Source organism: Passer montanus, unplaced genomic scaffold (assembly GCF_014805655.1).
Source record: "Passer montanus isolate IOZ18808 unplaced genomic scaffold, ASM1480565v1 scaffold8, whole genome shotgun sequence".
In the NCBI taxonomy this organism is placed as follows: Eukaryota; Metazoa; Chordata; class Aves; order Passeriformes; family Passeridae; genus Passer; species Passer montanus.
Genome location: NW_024373256.1, coordinates 11,249,677 through 11,269,163, shown reverse-complemented (window position 1 = coordinate 11,269,163; position 19,487 = coordinate 11,249,677). Strand labels below are relative to the sequence as shown.

Sequence of the window (19,487 nt, the reverse complement as noted above, 5' to 3'; positions counted from 1 at the left end):
TGGCTTTTTTTCTTGTATTGATCCTAGATGGGTATTATTTTAATTTTTCCCTCTCTGGGCTTAGGTTGCTTAGCTACAACTCACTCTAAAGCAATTCACAAACTGGACATTCCCTCACTGGACTGGCCTATTGCTCCATTTCCAAGGCTAAAGTATCCCCTGGAAGACTTTGTGAAAGAAAATCAACAGGAAGAAGCCCGTTGTTTAGAGGAGGTAAAAAATTCCCTGGCAGCTTTCTGTTGTTTTTGATTTGAAATAATGAATAGTGTTGGTAGGATTAGTGCTTTTCACTAAAAGAATGTTTTCAGGGATTGGAACAGCCTGTGATTGGAGCAGCATTCAGTGTTGTTTACAGTCAGACCTTTCTCCCTGCCAGCTCCCTGGGAATTCAGGGCTGCATGAGTGACACCAAAGTGAAATTTCACCCCCAGAACTTGGTTGGATCACAGTGAACTCACCTGCCAGCTCTTGCCAAAGGGCCATGGGCTGAGAGAGAGCACAGTGTGGGTGACTGTGGATAACCCTCTCTGCAGAGATGACCTCTAAGAGTATTTCAGCCTTTCCAGCTTCTCCATGGCAGCTTCTGGTGTGCAGAGATGGACCTGCCAGTCCACTTGGCCAAACCTGCCTCACTTCAGAGAGCACAGCACAGCAAGTGAACTCCCTGGGCTGCCCCAGGGTGGCTTTGGTGGGAGAAGTGGAATGCTGAATGCTGTTATTTTAGAAACAAATAAGCCAAAAAAGCCAAATATTTTCTTAGCAAGTCTGTGCTGGGCTTACTGCCCCCCTTTGGAAACCACTGCTTTGCACAGCCTGCAGGGGCCATGGCCCTGAGGGCTGTGAGAGGGATTTCAAGCACAAACACACCATTAATTGCAGCAGCTGGCACCAGGAGGTTGAGAATTATCTGTCAGCCCCTTACAACAGGTTTTTTGCACTATTTCATCTGATTAATTTTAATATATCTGAAGTGGGTGACTGGGAAAAGTGAATTTTCCAGATTACTTTTTCTAATGCATTAGCAGAGTTTTGGTTTCTGACACAAAATCTATCTCCTTCCATATCACTGAAGTGGAATGACAGCAGTGGCCCAGTGAGCTGCAGTGGTGCACAGAACACGGCCAGCTGAACCTGGCTAGTAAATAAGTGTGCAGCTAGTTACAGTGTAATTAGGACATGGTTTAAACCTGTTCAGGAGCAAGAAGGCAGTGGTAAATGCTGGAGGAACTACTTATTCTTTTGTGCCTCCTGATACCTTTGTAGCCAGGAATGTCCATGCAAAGTTGCTAAACCTGTTCAGGAGCAAGAAGGCAGTGGTAAATGCTGGAGGAACTACATGTTATTCTTTTGTGCCTCCTGATACCTTTATAGCCAGGAATGTCCATGCAAAGTTGAAGTTCTGATGAGATTTCATCTAGCTGGGAGGAAATGTACAAATGTTCTGGAAGGAGGATGTGCCATAAGTGTTTGATTTGCAGGTGGAAGACCTGATTGTAAAGTACAGGAAAAAGAAGAAGATTGTGGCTGGAATCATTGTGGAACCAATACAGTCAGAGGGTGGGGACAATCATGCTTCAGATGACTTCTTCAGAAAGCTGCGAGATATTGCCAGAAAGGTAAGAAAACATTTTTCTGGGCACTCAGGAGTAGCTAAAACATGCACCCACACACTGTGGGTGTCTCCAGAGGCTTTGCCCTGCCCCAGGCTCTTGGAGGGTTTCACAGGCCTCCTTAGCAGCAGTCAGGGTAGGTATGTACACATAGCAGCAATCCCTGCTCTCTTCCATTTGATTCACACTAAATAAATAATCTTCTATTTTTAAAGTTAGAGAGAAATTACTCTGATTCATTAGCTGTGAATTCTGCAGGTGTGTTCTTTAAATGATCATGCTTGTTCATTGAGGAGGTTCTGCTTCTGAAGAAGCGGGTTGTGAAAAGTATAAATGTTTAATGACACGTTGTCTGAAAAGGCAGCTTTTCATGCCCCCTAAAATGACCAGTTCATGCTGCTGCTGCTGCCTCTGTGCCACGTTGTGAAAAGTATAAATGTTTAATGACATGTTTTTAATTGAAAAAAAAAATGCTGAAACACAGCTTGAGTCCAGCCACAGTGCTGATGTTACAATAAAGCAATGAAATGGACAGATGTCTTCATATTTGGAATGTAAAGTTACCTATTTAGAAGCTATGACCCTCAGTAATATTTACTCCATGCTTTTTTTCACCCTCAAAATATCTGTGTGCTGAAGAGATGCTGCCAAAAGCACTTACCTATTGTTTTTAAATACAGAATTATGACATACCTTGCTGTCCCTATCACAAAGTTTGGACAAAATAGTCCTTCACATAAAAACCCCACATTGCCAGCTCACAAGTAGCTCTTTCAGCAGAGTTGTCTGAAAAGGCAGCTTTTCATGCCCCCCTAAAATGACCAGCTCATGCTCCTGGTACTACCTGTGTGCCACAGAATGCCCAACTCTGACTGGGGGAGAGACTTTGTATTTCTAACAAACAAAGCCCCTAGAAATGACACTCTGCTTCCCTCAGGGGCTTTGGAAATGTCACCTCTGCTCCTCCCAGATGTTTTCAGGTATCCTCTAGAAATGCTCAAGACTATATAAAAACATGATGATGTTACTTGATAAATATGGGTAGAAAACAAGTTTCTAGTGCCTTCCTGAAAAAAGAGCTGAAATTTCAATTATGAAATCTGACACATGAGTGGCATTGGTGGAGGGGTTGAGGAGGGGAGTGAAGGGAGAGGAAGGAGGGGTTGATGGCTTGTGTTGATGTGCTCACTAAGGGAGGTGTTTCTGCTTTGGGAAGGAGGGCTCACACTCCCTGCTCCTCACGTGTCTCTGCAGCATGGCTGTGCTTTCCTGGTGGACGAGGTGCAGACAGGAGGTGGCTGCACAGGAAAGTTCTGGGCACACGAGCACTGGGGCCTGGATGACCCAGCTGATGTGGTAACATTCAGTAAGAAGATGATGACAGGAGGATTTTTCCACAAAGAGGAGTTCAGGCCAAACGCGGTAAGATTTTTAATGAAACTTGGACTCTGTGCTGGTTGGTGACCCCTGAGGAGTGACTGTGACATCCAAGGAAGGGACAAAGTTTCCTCCAGCAGTGCAGGTTCAGCTGGATGGGGCTGCTGTTTTACAGAAACTTGCTGTGTGCCCACACAACAGTTGTCATCACCTATTCACTTTTCAGTTGTTGTCAGTCACCAAGGTCATAAAGCTGGTGGGGGGGAGAGGAGAGCTGGGTCAAGCCTAATGGAATAAACCTTCAGTACAAAATCCAGCCACAAACTGACACCTTCTCCTGTAGGGCAACTTGGGAATTTCAGAGCTTGTATGTCAGCATTACAGATTCTGTCAGCAAAATTTCTTCTTTGCACTAATGACATTTTAGATGTAATAAATGAAAAGTCATATTAAGGGGAAGAGCATAAAGCTTGATGTAAAGCCTGTATAGATGATGCTGATTTCCTGTCATCTCTAGCTGTGTTTCAATGAGACATCAGAGTAGCAAGGCAGACTGCACTAAATGAGAAGCATGAAGTGATCACCCTGTGTTTCAGCTCAGCAATGGGATTTTGCTTTACAACATAAATAAGGGTGGTTGGTGAGATTAGTGCATGCCTTTTCATACACCATATTTGCACTGCCAGTGTGATGCTTTGCTTTTCTTAATTTATAGTGATTTGCCTGTTAACATGTTCCCCAACTCTTTTTCCCCTCTTTCTCACTAAGGGAGGTGTTTCTGCTTTGGGAAGGAGGGCTCACACTCCCTGCTCCTCACGTGTCTCTGCAGCATGGCTGTGCTTTCCTGGTGGACGAGGTGCAGACAGGAGGTGGCTGCACAGGAAAGTTCTGGGCACACGAGCACTGGGGCCTGGATGACCCAGCTGATGTGGTAACATTCAGTAAGAAGATGATGACAGGAGGATTTTTCCACAAAGAGGAGTTCAGGCCAAACGCGGTAAGATTTTTAATGAAACTTGGACTCTGTGCTGGTTGGTGACCCCTGAGGAGTGACTGTGACATCCAAGGAAGGGACAAAGTTTCCTCCAGCAGTGCAGGTTCAGCTGGATGGGGCTGCTGTTTTACAGAAACTTGCTGTGTGCCCACACAACAGTTGTCATCACCTATTCACTTTTCAGTTGTTGTCAGTCACCAAGGTCATAAAGCTGGTGGGGGGGAGAGGAGAACTGGGTCAAGCCCAATGGAATAAAACTTCAGTACAAAATCCAGCCACAAACTGACACCTTCTCCTGTAGGGCAACTTGGGAATTTCAGAGCTTGTATGTCAGCATTACAGATTCTGTCAGCAAAATTTCTTCTTTGCACTAATGACATTTTAGATGTAATAAAAGTCAAATTAAGGGGAAGCGCATAAAGCTTGCTGTAAAGCCTGTATAGATGATGCTGATTTCCTGTCATCTCTAGCTGTGTTTCAATGAGACATCAGAGTAGCAAGGCAGACTGCACTAAATGAGAAGCATGAAGTGATCACCCTGTGTTTCAGCTCAGCAATGGGATTTTGCTTTACAACATAAATAAGGGTGGTTGGTGAGATTAGTGCATGCCTTTTCATACACCATATTTGCACTGCCAGTGTGATGCTTTGCTTTTCTTAATTTATAGTGATTTGCCTGTTAACATGTTCCACAACTCTTTTTCCACTCTTTCCCAAGCCCTACCGGATTTTTAACACCTGGCTTGGAGATCCATCCAAGAACCTTATGCTTGCTGAAGTCATCAAGGTTATTAAAACAGAAGACCTTCTAAACAATGCCACCCATGCTGGGAAAGCACTGCTGACTGGGCTGCTGGATTTGCAGGTAAACATCTGGAAGGATTGTGGATAAGAAGGAGAAACTGGTGCTGAAGCAGGATCTGACCTGATCCAGTTTAAACACTTGGGCTGAGGAGATAGAACTGGGGTCTAGACCATTATTGTGACTTCAACACAGGCCTGAATAACTGTGTCCCATTTGGAAATATTGAAGAAAACTTTCTTTTACTAACTTAAAATGCTGGGTTTATATAGCTTTATCCAATATAAAGGGTGATCCCCAAAATATCTCAAGATACATACTGCAGCTAATTAAATTACTTTGCTAGAAGATTTTGTTATCATAACCCATCGGTATTTCCTTATCCTAAAGTTCTTTTCAAAGGAAGGTCCTTGCATATTTTTTTCCAATTCTGCAATGGGCTGTTGAAATAAGAAAATTGTATCTTTCCCTCCTTTGTTTAAGGGAAATTCCTTACAGCTTCTACTGTGGAGCTCTACAGACAGGCATTTAAAGATAGGCTTGCAGGTGCTCACCTCCCAAAGGCATTTTGTATAGAATAATCCCAGACACAGTCTCTGCTCTCTCCACACCTTTAAGACATAGCAGGCAGGAGAACAGAGAATACTATATGCTCATACTTTGGAGGGCCAGAATACAACTAGTCCTATCCAAAAGATGGGGACTGTGATTGAGAATAAGTGATGCAGATACTACTGGCAAGTGTCTCAGTGCAGGGGAAGAATGAGCTGGTTTCCAGCCCCAGTGCAGATGGTTTATGCTCAGGTTTTCCTGGAGTCCACTGTAGATACAAATAAAGTGTGTTATGCTCGTTCCAAAGAATATTTTGCTTGACCCAGCTCATGGGTCAGACTCATTGTTCCTCCCTGCTGTGTGTGGGGCTCTGCAGGCTGAGCAGAGCACGGTGTGAGCCTCGCTGCGCTCCAGCGGAGCGAGGAGGCAGCAGGGTGCCCACCTGGCAGAGCCAGCCTTGCCACCAGGTGCCCTCTGTTGCAGCACCTGCCATGTGCTTGTCTCTCCTCCCTCTGCAGGCTCGTTACCCCCATCTCATCAGCAGAGTGAGAGGAAGAGGAACATTCTGTTCGTTTGACACTCCAAATGATGCAACTAGAAACAAGTTAATTACAATAGCCAGAAACAAAGGTAAGAAACTTTGTGTGTGTGGATGAGCTTCACGTGTAGCATTCACATGGGAAGGTAATGCTTCACATTTTCCTTTTCATATCATGCATGAGTATTTCAGTATTAGAGGACAGTAGTGAAATGACAAGGTTGGATTTAGACTTTTCTGGAAATGTTGTCAGAGACCTCAGAGCAGTCTGTTGCACGGTGTGTACATTTACCAGCAGGTCTGAGGTTACTGGAAGAGGTCTGTGTAGGGGATGAGTTTTTGTGACATCAGGTTCAGTGACTTTAGGTGCCCATGGACATGGCTTACTTCTAGAAACAGGAAAGTTAGAAGAAAGTCAGTGTCACTCAGGAAAACACAGAGAGAAGAACGATGAGTTTTGTAAATACATAATTCCTATACCTAGGAATACCTAATGATTAAATACAAGTGCCTAAAATGGGCCCAGATCTACAGTGACATGCCTCTTTTCCCACAGAACTGTTCACAGCTGCAGGCCCAGGTATCCAGAGGGGAAGCTTGAGATCCACACCTAACATTCTCTTTGAATTTAACTGTGTGGGTCCTGTGTTTGCTGCTGTCTGTTTTTGCTGTTACTCCTATCTCTTGAAAGAAGCAGGCAGGGTTTGTCTAAACTGTGGTGAAACCAAACTTTTATAGTGTAAAAGACACCATTTTTTGTTCTTGGAAACTAAGCCAGCAGGGAAAGAAGGCAAGTGGTTTGTTTCATGGTAAACCAAGGTTCTGCTTTGAGGTGGGTAAGCTCAGCTTAGTAATATGTGTTCCCATTCAAACATTTCTAAAAATTTATTTTGGCCTAAAAAGTGCATTTAAAGCACCGCAGGGAGAGTTTTTCAGGCACTGAGACATTTTAACTTGTCATTAAAAACAAATCAGTTTAAAAACCAATGCAAAGAAACTTCCTGTGTCTTGTGGCACCAGGACACTTGACCAGGAGAGTACTGCAGCTCTGAAAGCTCAGATGCTGTTTGAGCTCTGTGCTGGATGGATTCTTTCCATTGCTGTCAGGATGAGTCCCAATACTCCAAGTGTTTTATAGAACAGCTCCAGGCACCCACAGTGTTCTTCTAAGCTGCTGTGAAGCTTGAGGCCATTCACACCACAATGTCTGGATCATGGTGTGGCTAGCAGGATTTGGGGAGCTTCTGTTGGCCTTCCACAGTGAGGGTATCCCCATTCAGAGACCTGAATTTTTCTGGATATTTGGCAAAGATGGAAATGACTAGAGGACCTATTCTGTTCTCATTTCAGGTGTTGTCCTGGGAGGCTGTGGAGACAGATCCATCCGTTTTCGTCCCACGCTGATCTTCAAGGACCACCACGCGCACCTCTTCCTGAACATTTTCAGTGACATCTTAGCAAACTTCAAGTAAAAAGCAGTTCCCTTGCACTGAACAGCTGATTATGAAATTAGTTTGCATTAATTCATGTCTTCTCTACTTACAAGATAAGTGTAAAGTCATAAACTGAGGTTTGTGTTCTGTCTGTAATCCTGCCCAAGGCAAGCTGCTCCATGCACACGCGCCCCAGGCAGAGCATTGGCACTGGTCACCAGCAGGTACATGCAGCTGTCCCTCACTGTGCACCCCTAGAACCTCCCTCTTCTGGCCTGGGCCATGGTAACTGCAGAGTCCTCCCTACAGCCACGTCCCTGACTCTGCACTGTCTGAGCATCCAGAAGCTCAGCAACGAGCGTGGCCACTCGGAGCCACACGGCTGCCGCACAGAGTGCCGCTCTCCAATGGCAGCTGGGATCCAATCAGTGTTCCAAGGAAAGCTCTGCTTTCCACCACTGCCAAGCACAGTATTTTACAGAGTAATTTCCAGCTTTATTCCCTCGAGTACAGGCATCTGCCACACCAACTGCATCAGGGCAGCTCTGCCCAGCCTGCACTCACTGCTTCACGGGGCACTGGTGCCCTCAGCCACCCCTACAGCGCTGCAAGTGGCACTGAAGCCCTTGTCCTTCTGTCCTCATCATGGATGGGTTTTAAAACTTTTGACTTCTCTTACAAGCAGACTTGTACAGAGAAAACTCTACCCTGAAGTATGTAATCTGACAAAGCTTAGAGAACCATGCAAAGCACATTCTTCCACTTCTGCCAGCAGTCTAGAATGATTCCAGATTATTTTCCCATTTGCCCACAACACACAATAGCCATTAATTTACCTATAACTTCTACACGAATACTTGAGGTATTTTGTAAAACTAAAGCAGTAATGCCATTATCTGGTATTAGAGCCACTACAGTGAGGGCCTACTCCTGACTGCACATTTATAATGCAAAGTAATTCTATTTTTGTTCTAATAGTATATTCTAAGTCATTGATATTTCAGAGTTCTTCTAGAAAGCCACAGGATCAAAAAAAATGTGTCAACAGTTCATTAATTTGTTTTTCTTCAGAGAATTGTTTTGGATGTCTCTTTACTGTTTGCTGAAGGCTGACTTGAACTAGATCTGGTGCCTTTCTTTTTCTTTTTTTTGGTGAGCATCTGGATTTTGTTTACTAGGTTTAACTTTTTGTTGTGCACCAAAAAACAGGGACCACAATGGACTTTTACAGTTGCCCTTTCAGGACCTGACCACCATTTTTAAGTGCATAATAAGAAACAGAGAAGTTAAAAGATTTACATGTTTAATACAGCTACCAAAATGTGAAAAGGTTCCTTACCTGCTTTGAGAAGTGTTAATCATGGTTTTCCCATTTTAAAGTACTGCTATTGGGAAACTCAAGCACAGTCACTTCTGCCAGCTTAAACCCAGTGGGATTTCTGTAAACATCTGCAGAAAGCAGAATTCTGGTGCCAGCTGGGCAGAACCTGAGCAGGTTTTTGAACAGAGGTTGTAGAAATCTGGGGAAAGGACTGGTAAAAATTGGTGTTCAACAAAACTTCATTGTCATCGCTGTCCTCGTAAGCGTGTTATCAGCAAAAGGAAAGTCAAACCAAGAACTGGATTTGACAGCATTTTGGGAATTAGTTTGTTCAACATATCAGTGCAGTAGTTTTAGTGAATGTCTCTAGCAAGTCTTGTACTTTTACAGAAGCAAAGGTCCAGTAATTTGAAGTCTTACACATCTTCACTTTTATTATGACTACTCTAGGTGTTTTTATAATTTTTACTGACACTCAGTAACTGTATAATTGTGTACAACATGTTGATGAAATCGTTAGAGAATACATAGAAAGCACTGCAGCTGAAGCATATAAAGTTAATATTGTTTACAGCATACTGTAGACAGTGCCAAATAAATGTTTAAATAAATACTTAAGTACACTTCATGGTGTAACTAGTAACTGTACACAGATTCATAACAAATTACATCAATCATGTGTAATCAATATTCTTAAATAAAATATTTATAATTGAGCTTCTCCAGGACTTTTCATTTTACACACGGTACATGCCTGAACTGAACCATTAGTGCATTATAAAATACATTTTGATGAAGATAAACCTCCAAAAAATGCAGTATACCTGTACAGCCCACTGTATTTTGCTGCCATGATATTTACACCAAGGAACATTTGCATTTCTTCTGATATTGCTGTGCTACACAGTGTCAGCCAAAATTTAAACTCACAGAACCCCATTAGGAAAAGTTAAATATGAGAAATAGTATTTCAGGGTTACTCTGTGCACTTAAATGGCAATTTACTTAACTGATCCTTTGCTGATCCATGAAGAAATGGGTTTCACTTCACATGAGGAAGAAATAAGGAAAGAACACTCCAGATTATTGGTGAGAGTCAGTTTATTTGCCAGTTTCAAATGAAGCTAGAACTAGGAGGGGTGTAAGGACTTATCTTGCTTCTGACAATTCAAAAGATGTATTATATGTTATAGGTGATATATTTGGTTGTTTTTTGGGTTTAAATTCCTCATTTCTAGCAAGGTTTTGGAAAAGGAGAAATCATACCAGCACCATGGAATAAGACCACAGTCCTTCATGGAGACAGGTGCTGCTTTTCCCATTCCAATGAAGAATGGCAATTTCTGCAAGAGACTCCTGAAATATTGTCCCAGCCTTTAACTTAACAGCTGAGCAGCCAGTGTCTCTTTTGCCCAGTTCCACTCCCATCGTGGAGGATCCTCCTGAGGCCAGGACAGCCCACACACCTTCCCAGTTCCCTCAACTGCACTGACACATGTTAATCAAGTTCCTCTCTCACATTCAGCAGTACCACCAATGGATGTACCAGACCAGCTTTAATTTCCAGAGGCTTCCCAGCCAAACCTGAAATTAGCTAAAAGAAACACTGAGTTGGAAGTGAGGATGCTCTGGCAGCTCCTGCATTTCATTTAAAGAGATTTTTCGTGTTTCATGACCACCAAAGAGGCCAACAGAAACAAACAGCCAGGGCCAACCCCAGTAATTTGGCCTCCTACAGCACATTCCAAGAACAGTTCAGGCTTGGAATGCTGTGACATTACTGAATCCCACATGGAACAGACACTCCTCACACCACACACAAGCTGCAAGACCTTTAATCCAGTGGCTGTGCCTTACCACTGTGACTCTACACTGGGTGCACTTACAGCAGGCTTTACACAGGAAAAGGACAGGGATGTGTAGTTTGGTGAACTACTTAAACCTCATGGACCAATAAGCACAAAGAACATGGAAAGCCATTGGAAATGCTGCTGTATCACACAAATTCTCCAAATATTTGAGTAAATTTCTGTCTGTCTACAATCTGGCCATACTTAATTGTAAAATACAAAGTATCTGTACTGTTGTACCGCTTGAACTGGTGGAGTAGCTCATCCTTGCTGTCTCCAACTTCATCCAAAGTCACCACTGTCTCTATGGGACAGTAAATATCATTACGTCTTCCCCAAAATGTCAAGTGGGCCACTCTGACAGTTTGTCCAGTTTCACTTAAGTAGATGAATCCAATAATCCTTCTGAAGAAGTAGCTCATGCCATACAGCATTGCCCCAGCAAAGACAGCAATGCCAGTTGTATAGAGGAGGACATTCTGGGACACCTGGCCCTGCAGGTAGAGGTAGCACATGGGAGGCAGCATGACCATGGAGGTGGCAGTCTGCAGCAGCTTCAGTCTCGACAGGACTCTGCAGTATTTTATCCCTGGGAACCTGTAGACCAGTTTGAACTCTTCTGTCCTCCCGTCCACAGCCTTCTGCTGGACCACGGCAGCAGGGGCCAGGTGGGACAGACACACAGACGGCTCCCGTGGTCTCCTGAGGTAACTCCTGACACCATGAACCCGCTGGGCTTGCGACTGCAAACACTCCCACGAACCAAAATTCCAGGGCAGGCGAGCAGCTTCCCTTCTCCAGGACCTTGTGCAGAGCTCCTTCTGCAGAGATCTCCCGAAAGCTGCCGCTGTGCAGGCTGCAGTGCGAACAGTGCAGAGCCAAGCCTGTAAGGCAACATTGCCGCGGGTCACCACTGAGTCTCTAAAACCCATCAGTGAGCTCAGAGTCGGTCCCTTGGGTGTCTACAAACGATAAAGCACAAGTAAAGCGACAGTAAAGCCACTGTAACCTTAAACCAGTGTTCTGGTAAGAAACTGGTGTTTGTGCTCGCATCCCTGGCTGCAGACAGAGGGAAAGCTTTGCTGACAGGGCTGGTGTCAGAGAGCTGTGACCGGCCTGCACACCCCCGCCTCCCGCTGTGAGCCACATCCCAGCAAAGCTGCTGAAACCGCTAAACAACCCCTTAAACAGCAGGGCAGGGAAACAGAAAAGTGGACTAAGCAAAGGGGAGGAGAGCACGATCAGGCCGGAGCAGGGAGCAGACGCCGGGACGCGCAGAACTGCGGAGCAAAGGCAGGAGGGAAGCTCCGCGGGCACGTGGCTGTGCAAGGACCCGACACCGAGCGACGGGATGGCGACAGGGAAAGGCAAGGACCGCCGCAGCCATGGCGCCGCCGCCCGCCGCGCTCTGCCTGTTCGACGTGGATGGCACCCTCACGGCCCCGCGGCAGGCGAGTGCGGGGCGGGGCACGTGGCTGTGCAAGGACCCGACGACAGGGAAAGGCAAGGAGACGGGGAAAGGCAAGGAGACGGGGAAAGGGCAGAAGGAGGACGAGGGACGAGGAAAGAGCAGAAGGAGGACGCACCCTCACGGCCCCGCGGCAGGCGAGTGCGGGGCGGGCTGCGGGCCCGCGGGGAGCGGGGCGGGTGGCACGGCCCTGTGCCGCGGGCTCCCTGGGCACGCTTAACTCATTTAGCGCTGCTTGTTGCGGGGTGGAGGGCCCTGTGCCGCGGGCTCCCTGGGCACGCTTAACTCATTTAGCGCTGCTCGAAGCGCTGCGCCCTTGGGCTGCTTGTTGCGGGGTGGAGACGCTGGCCTCTGGCAAATCTGACGGCTCTGTTTCGGACCCCAGAAAATCTCGGCGGAGATGGCGGCGTTCCTGCAGCGGCTGCGGCAGAAGCTGAAGGTGGGGGTGGTGGGCGGCTCGGACCTGGCCAAGATCCGCGAGCAGCTGGGCGAGGACGGTAAGGGCCGCCTGAGGGGCGCGGGGCTCCAGCCCCCTCAGACCTCTTCCCTTTTATTAATGCTCCCTGCTTTTAATCGTCTTCCTGGCCGTGTGGTGTTGCACTCAGGCTGCTGCCTGGCATTCGGAAATCGCAGCCTGTTTGCGTTGTGCAGGTATCTCGATATCAGACTTAGAGGTTGTTACTGATGGTGCAATCCTGCCCTGGTGGCAGAGCCTTGCGAGGCCCTTTTCACCCTGCCGTGTGTGTGACACACGTGTCACACGTGTGTGGGCTGCTCAGCTGTCCAGCACAGCCCTGAGGACCTGGTTGTGTTCACTGTAGCTATGCACTCTTGCCTTAGTACTTTATTCTTAATGGTCTTTACTTAATTGATGCCACTGGTAGCCTCCTGTAGTGCTTCGTTCCAAGAGTTTGTTTGTGTTCCAAATGGTCTCCAGTAAACCATATCATCCTGTGTGGTGCTGAGACTCACAGCTCCCAGGCATCTGCTGAAGGTCAGTGACACTGAGGAAACAAACTTAAAAAGCCAGTATTGGACTTGCTCTCAAGCCAGGCCATGTGCTAGTTGTTTGGTCATTCCTTTACATTTAATGCAAAGAGTTATATCCCTCTAAGTAAAACCACAGGTAAGTCAAACAATTGACTTCACATGATTTGAGGTGTGTTAATCATAGTGAGAAATGGGACTAACATTAATCTTATGCTTGATGCTGTGCTGCTGAAACTTTCATGCTTTAGGAGCTAATGTTTGCTGTATTTTAAGCTAATTAACATTTAAGACAATTCTGCATTAACCATTGAGGGGAAATGATGACTTACTGTCTTTTTACTTGTTTGCAGTGATTGAAAAATATGACTATGTGTTCTCAGAAAATGGTCTGGTAGCATACAAAGATGGGCAATTCCTGAGCAAGCAGGTAAGTGTGAAATTTCCAACAGTGAGAAACAGAAATTTTCTAAACAAGATTTTGATTTATTTGTACAGTGCAGCCCTCTGTACTCACCCTTTCAAAGACCAAAGTTGCCGCTGCTTTCATACGTTAGTCCTGTTAATGGATCATTCATTTGGCATGTAATGTTTAACATAAATAATGGAGAGCAAACACTTGGAGATCCTGGCTGAATTTGCTGCCTTGACCAGTGGTTCCAGTTTACTGCAGGAACAAGCTCCATTTCTTCATGCTTGGCTGTAGCAGACATTAAATGCAGCTTTTTGTTTAGGGCTGCTGCCTGTGGCACAGTTTCCTTCTGAAGCAGGTACAACTAGGAATCCTATTAAAGAACAATTTGGTGTTACAAAGTGAACAAAAAGAAAAGTGAGAGCCTTTAGTTAGTACCATGTGAGCATCAGCTGATGTTACTGCTTGAAGGCGTGTTTGTTTCTCTGTGGTATTAACCATGCCTGATTACCCAGTGTCTGTGTTTTCCATGTGACTTGCTTTTAGAATCTCAAATTCTGGACCCTTGGTTGAATGGTGTTTGTTTTGTTAGAGCATTCAGGGCCACCTGGGCGAGGACATCCTTCAAGATGTCATCAACTACTGCCTGAGTTACATTGCAAAGATTAAACTGCCAAAGAAGAGGTATGTGCACACAGACATCTCAGTGTGGCCCTGTTCTCATTGGGGGCTATAAAGCTCAGCAAAAAAAAGATAATTTCTGCTTAGGGAACAGCACTGTGTGTGTGAAACAGAGCTCTGTCCATGCATACAAAGACAGCTTCCCAGCTGGAGCACAGGGCTTGAAATACTGATTCTGCACTTGGATGTCAGAGGGAAGGAGACTCAGTTTTGAAGTAGGAGTGTTCCCCTGCCATGTTTGTGTTAGTATTTTCAGCAGCTTAGTGCTTTCCAGAGGTGAGAAGTGCAGCCAGAGCAGCTCTGTGTGATGTGTGAGGTGAAATGTGCTGTGTGAGGCAGGGCAGGACACTGCCCCCATTGCTGGGAATTCTGCAGCTTCACCCCAAACTCACAGCCTGGCCTGTCAGGCTCTGAGCTTGATGGGATGCTCCAGGCACACTTGTCAAACCAAATGGTACTTTGAAAAGCCACTCAGGATGATGAGGATGATGATGAGGTTGCCAGATTCCAAGTCCAAAAGACTTACTGGTGCCAGAGGTACCTCCATGTAGTGAGACAGCTGATTCCCACTGCCTTTAGAATTAAATGGAAATTTACTGTGATATTTAGTGTTTTGAGCAGCTTTCTCATCTATTTTCTGTCTGGTTGATCAATTCCCTTGCAGAGGCACTTTCATTGAGTTCAGAAATGGGATGTTAAATGTGTCTCCCATTGGAAGGAGCTGCAGCCAGGAAGAACGACTTGAGTTCTATGAACTTGATAAAGTGAGTTACAACTCCTGAAAAATACCCAGCTCTCCTGGAGGAGGCACTTTTAAAAACTTCTATAATTTGTGCAATTTTTGTTTAAATTTTAATTGTTTTCGTTTTTTTTAAGTAATGTCCTCATTCAGACCTCAGAAAGTAGACAGTGAGGGATTTTTTGGTTGGAATAGCAAGGATTACTTGCAGAAAGGTGGGTTTGGCTCATGTTTTTAATGCAATACCCAGACTACTGAACATCCTGCTTCTATAAATGGGGTGTCTAAAAAACCCTCTCTTAGGTAAAACCATACTTTCTCAGTGTCCTGTGTAGTTTAACCAGCCTGGGTCCATTCAAATCAATAAAACCATTCTTTTTTAGAGGTGTTTTTGGGTTATCTTTTCATTGGTAAATCAGCACAGTTACAGCATATAACTGTTGTTGGGTTTTGGGTTTTTTTTTTCCCTTAACAGAAGGAGCATATAAGAGAGAAATTTGTAGCTGATCTACAAAGAGAATTTGCAGGCAAAGGCCTCACGTTTTCAATAGGTAAGACTTTTGCCATTTAAAACATCAATTAATTTAAATTTCATTTAAGTCATACTCTCTTATGGCTGTGACATCCCATGTCATTTGTGTGACAGGTTTCTCTGGGGGTGGTTGCAGGCAAGACTGAGCCTCTTTTTCCTCTCAGGCTTTTATTGGGACATTTTAATTGAAATCCATCAACAAAGAGAACTTCATTTCTTGTCATCAGTTCATTGTCTTTTAATGTCAGTTGTGTGACTGATTCTGCTCATTTTGGAGCATATTAGATGCTTCAGATTAGTCAGAGTTGTTTCTGTGAATCAGTTTTGATCAGAGCTACTCCCTCAGTGCTGTTCCAGTTGCCCTTGGTTCTTCGCTGTACCTGCATTGTGTGGGAGGAAGGAAAGAATCCAAAAGCAATGCAAGCTTAAGGAAAAAAAAATTATCATAAGGGGGAATTAAGTTTTGATGCATTTTTATTTTACCTTCTCTCCTAATGCATTACCACACTCCTGCCTTTTATTATTTTTCAGAATTGCAAAGTATGGTTGGCATTAGTGCTGAAGCACTAAGGCAGAAGTGATCTGCAGTGCAGTTCTCCTCTCTCCTTTATGTTGTAAATACCTTTTGTAAGATATTTATGTTGTAAATACACCTGCTTCAGCTGGGAATCATGCTCTTAGTACTGGTGAGGGCCAGGGGCTCAGAACTGGAACAGCTCTTGTCCTGTTAGGGTGTGCTGAAAGGGCTGATTTCTCCCTTTTCCTACTCTGAAAGCCTTGGAAAATCTTTTGCCTACAATTTTATGGCTGTAAATATATCAGTGGCTGTGTTCATGTGTCCTTCCTTTCTAAAAGTAAAGAGGTCAAATGTAATTCTTGTAAAAGGTTCATTAGGATAGCAGTGAGTATTTGGGAACGTGCTCAGACACGGATGAGCATGAATGGATAAATAATATCTGGATCACATCTTTAATAACTGATACCCTATAAAACACTTTCTCTACTTGCAGGACTTAACTCCAGTATCTCACAACATTTCTGTGTCTTCTGCAAAGCTCCCTCTGTCTAAAATCTTACCCAGTTTAGGTATTTTTTTCTCTTCCTCTCCCTTCAGAAATACATTGTTAAAATGACACAAGTCTTGGTTCCTCTCTCTCCTAGGAGGGCAGATAAGCATCGATGTGTTCCCAGATGGCTGGGACAAAAGGTACTGCTTAGGAATTGTTGCCAAGGATGGATACAAGACTATTTATTTCTTTGGAGACAAGACCATGCCAGTGAGTACATTAGTTTGATATACTAATTTGAGAGCTGCTGTAATTAAACCTCAAGGAGTGCAGGTTCTAACCTTGTAACCTTGATCCTGACAAGAGCTGAAGTCAGGGTATAAACATGTGTCTGTGTTTACCTGGCTGCAGATGGGAGGTTTTCCTTTTTTCCTGAATTGAACACAGGGTTCTTGCTTTAACAGAGGTTGTTTTAAAATTGAACTTTTGTAATTGTGTTAAACACCTAGGTGACATGGCTGTGTGAAACTGATTGTCCAGCTTGGTCAGTGTAGATTGATTTTTGTTGGCTGGTGTTTATTAAACATATTTATTTCCTGTTTTATTTATCACTGTGCCTCTGCCCACTACTCTGTCTCCACTTTGGGGAACTGAACAGAGTCCCTTGTCCCTCATCATGGGGCAGAGCTCTGCAGGGCAATTCAGAGGCTTTTAAAAATCCTGAACAGAGACCTGACAGGAGCTTGTGAGGGCACTGGCAAGAACAAGGACTTGCTTGAAATTAAAGCTGTCTGGATATGGCCAAGGGACAGTGTCAGGCTAAGTTTTATAAGGAAAGGCTTGGTTTGATAAGAACTCACAGTTATAAAACTCTTAAATTCCACAGAACTTTATAAATTTTAAAAGATAAAGCTTTATAAGAAAAAGACAAGCTTGAAATTAAAGTTTTTTTCCCCTGACATCAGCTGCAAAAGTAATCACCTGTCCCTCTGGCACAGAGCTCACAGACAGTTCATTTTAAACCCTCTAAGTGGCAGTGCAGCATTTGCAGAGAGTTGAAGTATGGAGAGCTGATGCTGACCCCGTGGAAACAGTGTGGCAAACAGAAATTTGGGAATGAAGCTATGGATGGATTTTGGGCATCTGTGCTCATACAGGGGCAGTGCTGTTGTTTACTGAGCCTAATCACTGCAGGCCCTTGGAAAAAGTCCATTCTTTCCCTGTTTCCTTTCATGTGTCCCTTTTTGTGACTGTGTTTTATGTTAAATAAAATTAAATCCTCTTCTGCTTCCAGGGAGGGAATGACTATGAAATTTTCACAGACTCCAGAACAGAAGGCTACAGTGTCACATCCCCACAGGATACAAGAAGAATCTGTGAAGAGCTATTTTTTAAATAAAAGACTTCCAGAATTCACACTTCCAGGACAGTTAGAACAGCAAAATAACTTGAAACATCATCTTCATTCTGTATTGGTTTTTGTAATTGGTCATGAATAGCAGGTGCTTTGCAGGTCAGTCATTACTAAAGGGAAATGTTTTAATTGAAGACCCCTTGCTGAGTGGGGGAACACAGCAGAGCTCATTTAGCAGAGCTGATTTAGCACCATCCTCTCAGTTTCCAATCATATAAATTGTTTTCTTTTTGCTTGATTGTGGGGTTTGGGTTGGGTTAAATTTTGGGTTGGTTTTTAAGATACCTGTAAACTTCCTTAACTAATTAATTACAGTTTAGGGAGTGAAGGGGAGGCATAATCTGCCTCTAGTTGATTCATGGTCTCAAAATTGGCCTGCAAGGCTTAATCCCTAGTTTATGTTAAGGCAGCTGTTTAAAAGATGCAGTTGGGTTTTTTTTAAATACTTACCTTACCTTACCTATATGAATTAACATGAATTGTAAGACAGTTTCTTGTCTAAAACTGAAAGATGAGTAAAAGGGAAAGGTTTATTTCTTTCTGGGGTTGGGAGGATGGCACTGAACCAGAAGTCCCTGTCTGCCATCCCTGGGAATGCTGGACCAGCTGGTGCCAAAGTTCCCTCCTCAGGATGGATGTGGTGCCAAGGCACAAGTCAGGTCATGGTACCTACACTCTGTGCAGACCAAATCTAAAAAAATATTTTAATTAATTTTTACAAATTAACTTCAGCACATTGGTAAAATATATTTCTGTCACTTTCTGATAATTTTCTGAGAGTCCTGGTTAAGGCATTAATGGTAGGTGAGATTTTTCATACTACAAAAATGACCTAAATTATGTTTCTATTAAAATTCAAGCCCCTGCCTGACACTCTGTGTAACTATGAGTATTACTTTTCTCATCTGGCATTAGGAAAGTAATCTCGAGTATAAACGGTTTGATTTAGTAAAGGAGAATAAAATCTGATTTTATCACGAAAAATATTGTTTTGATTTGTCATTATGGAAAATAAAATACTTGAAGCAGACCTGTTGCACGCTGCCTGTCTGTACAAAGAAATGAGTGATTTGAATCTTTTCAGGTTTATGGGATATTTGCAGTAAAAAAGCAGAGAACAGAACCTTTTTGTACCACCTGAAATCCCCAAAAGGGCTTACAAAAACAGAGGGGGAGTGCACTGCACCTCTTGCACCAAAACTGTTTTGTTTCCCAGCTCACTTCCCCAGCTAATTCCTGTTCTAGTGGGAGCTGCCCTGGGACCAGGACCTTCCCTAGTGTAGGAATGCTCTTTAAGGACAGACTATTTAAGAGCTGCTGCTTTCATTGTTTTCAGCCCCAAACACAACGTTTCTGGCTGCTGTGTCCTGGGAGCCTCCTCTGACGTTTGCTGGCCTTGCTATTTCCTAATTGTTTCTGTGAAAACATTTCCTTAAATTAAACTGAAGTCACCACACAGGGGTGCATGTGCAGGTCTTGTCCCCTTTAAAGCTGATCCTCTTCAGCACCAGGTACCCAGGGAGCAGACTGGAAACACATTCAAGCACTGAAATAGTTGCATTTATTGTAAAGAAAGCAGGGGGTGATATTCCAACAAGCTGCACGGTGATAAACCCACCACTACCAAGGCTTATGGGTCATGAAAAACCAAACCAAACCAAACCCCCACTACAGCATGGTGTAAAACAGACAGCTAAGGGAAAACAAGCCAGCACAGCAGTTCCTGACCCCACCCCACACCTGGGAGCAGATCAGCTGCTGTGAAAGGCT

The 19,487-nt window shown here is 44.2% G+C and overlaps 3 protein-coding genes across 6 annotated transcripts in view; 2 read left to right on the top strand and 1 right to left on the bottom strand.

Moving 5' to 3' along the window:
• Positions 1-9,343, top strand: part of ABAT (4-aminobutyrate aminotransferase) — a 43,474-nt gene extending 34,131 nt beyond the window's left edge. For both annotated transcript variants that reach the window (XM_039731944.1, XM_039731943.1), the window contains exons 11-16: positions 65-213; positions 1,479-1,616; positions 2,865-3,032; positions 4,700-4,846; positions 5,854-5,965; positions 7,224-9,343. In XM_039731944.1, the coding sequence (XP_039587878.1) occupies positions 65-213; positions 1,479-1,616; positions 2,865-3,032; positions 4,700-4,846; positions 5,854-5,965; positions 7,224-7,345 (836 nt within the window). In that variant the 3' untranslated portion in view covers positions 7,346-9,343. The remainder of the gene's footprint in view (positions 1-64; positions 214-1,478; positions 1,617-2,864; positions 3,033-4,699; positions 4,847-5,853; positions 5,966-7,223) is intronic.
• A 370-nt stretch (positions 9,344-9,713) lies between these two features.
• Positions 9,714-13,925, bottom strand: TMEM186 (transmembrane protein 186). 2 transcript variants are annotated; one of them, XM_039731946.1, is made up of 2 exons: positions 13,450-13,925; positions 9,714-11,361 (listed from the first exon to the last, which is right to left on the bottom strand). In XM_039731946.1, exons 1-2 carry the CDS (start codon positions 13,480-13,482, stop codon positions 10,624-10,626), a joined length of 771 nt encoding a protein of 256 aa, XP_039587880.1. In that variant the 5' UTR covers positions 13,483-13,925; the 3' UTR covers positions 9,714-10,623. The 2 variants fall into 2 exon arrangements, with proteins under 2 accessions (XP_039587880.1, XP_039587879.1); XM_039731945.1 differs by lacking the exon at positions 13,450-13,925 and adding an exon at positions 11,594-11,845.
• PMM2 (phosphomannomutase 2) lies at positions 11,850-18,752 on the top strand. Of its 2 annotated transcripts, none has more exons than XM_039731947.1 (8): positions 11,850-11,928; positions 12,331-12,442; positions 13,286-13,362; positions 13,937-14,028; positions 14,690-14,789; positions 15,240-15,315; positions 16,458-16,573; positions 17,598-18,752. In XM_039731947.1, exons 1-8 carry the CDS (start codon positions 11,863-11,865, stop codon positions 17,700-17,702), a joined length of 744 nt encoding a protein of 247 aa, XP_039587881.1. In that variant the 5' UTR covers positions 11,850-11,862; the 3' UTR covers positions 17,703-18,752. The 2 variants fall into 2 exon arrangements, with proteins under 2 accessions (XP_039587881.1, XP_039587882.1); XM_039731948.1 differs by lacking the exon at positions 11,850-11,928 and adding an exon at positions 12,066-12,082.
• The last annotated feature ends 735 nt before the right edge of the window (positions 18,753-19,487 follow it).

Coding starts and splice junctions, on each gene's coding strand:
- TMEM186 (XM_039731946.1), bottom strand. CDS start 13,482: ATGAAAGCAGCGGCAACTTTGGTCTTTGAAAGG. Junction 11,362..13,449: donor CAACTTTGGTCTTTGAAAGG/GTGAGTACAGAG, acceptor GTTGCCTTACAG/GCTTGGCTCTGCACTGTTCG.
- PMM2 (XM_039731947.1), top strand. CDS start 11,863: ATGGCGCCGCCGCCCGCCGCGCTCTGCCTGTTCGACGTGGATGGCACC. Junction 15,316..16,457: donor AGGCCTCACGTTTTCAATAG/GTAAGACTTTTG, acceptor TCTCTCTCCTAG/GAGGGCAGATAAGCATCGAT. Junction 16,574..17,597: donor TTGGAGACAAGACCATGCCA/GTGAGTACATTA, acceptor TTCTGCTTCCAG/GGAGGGAATGACTATGAAAT.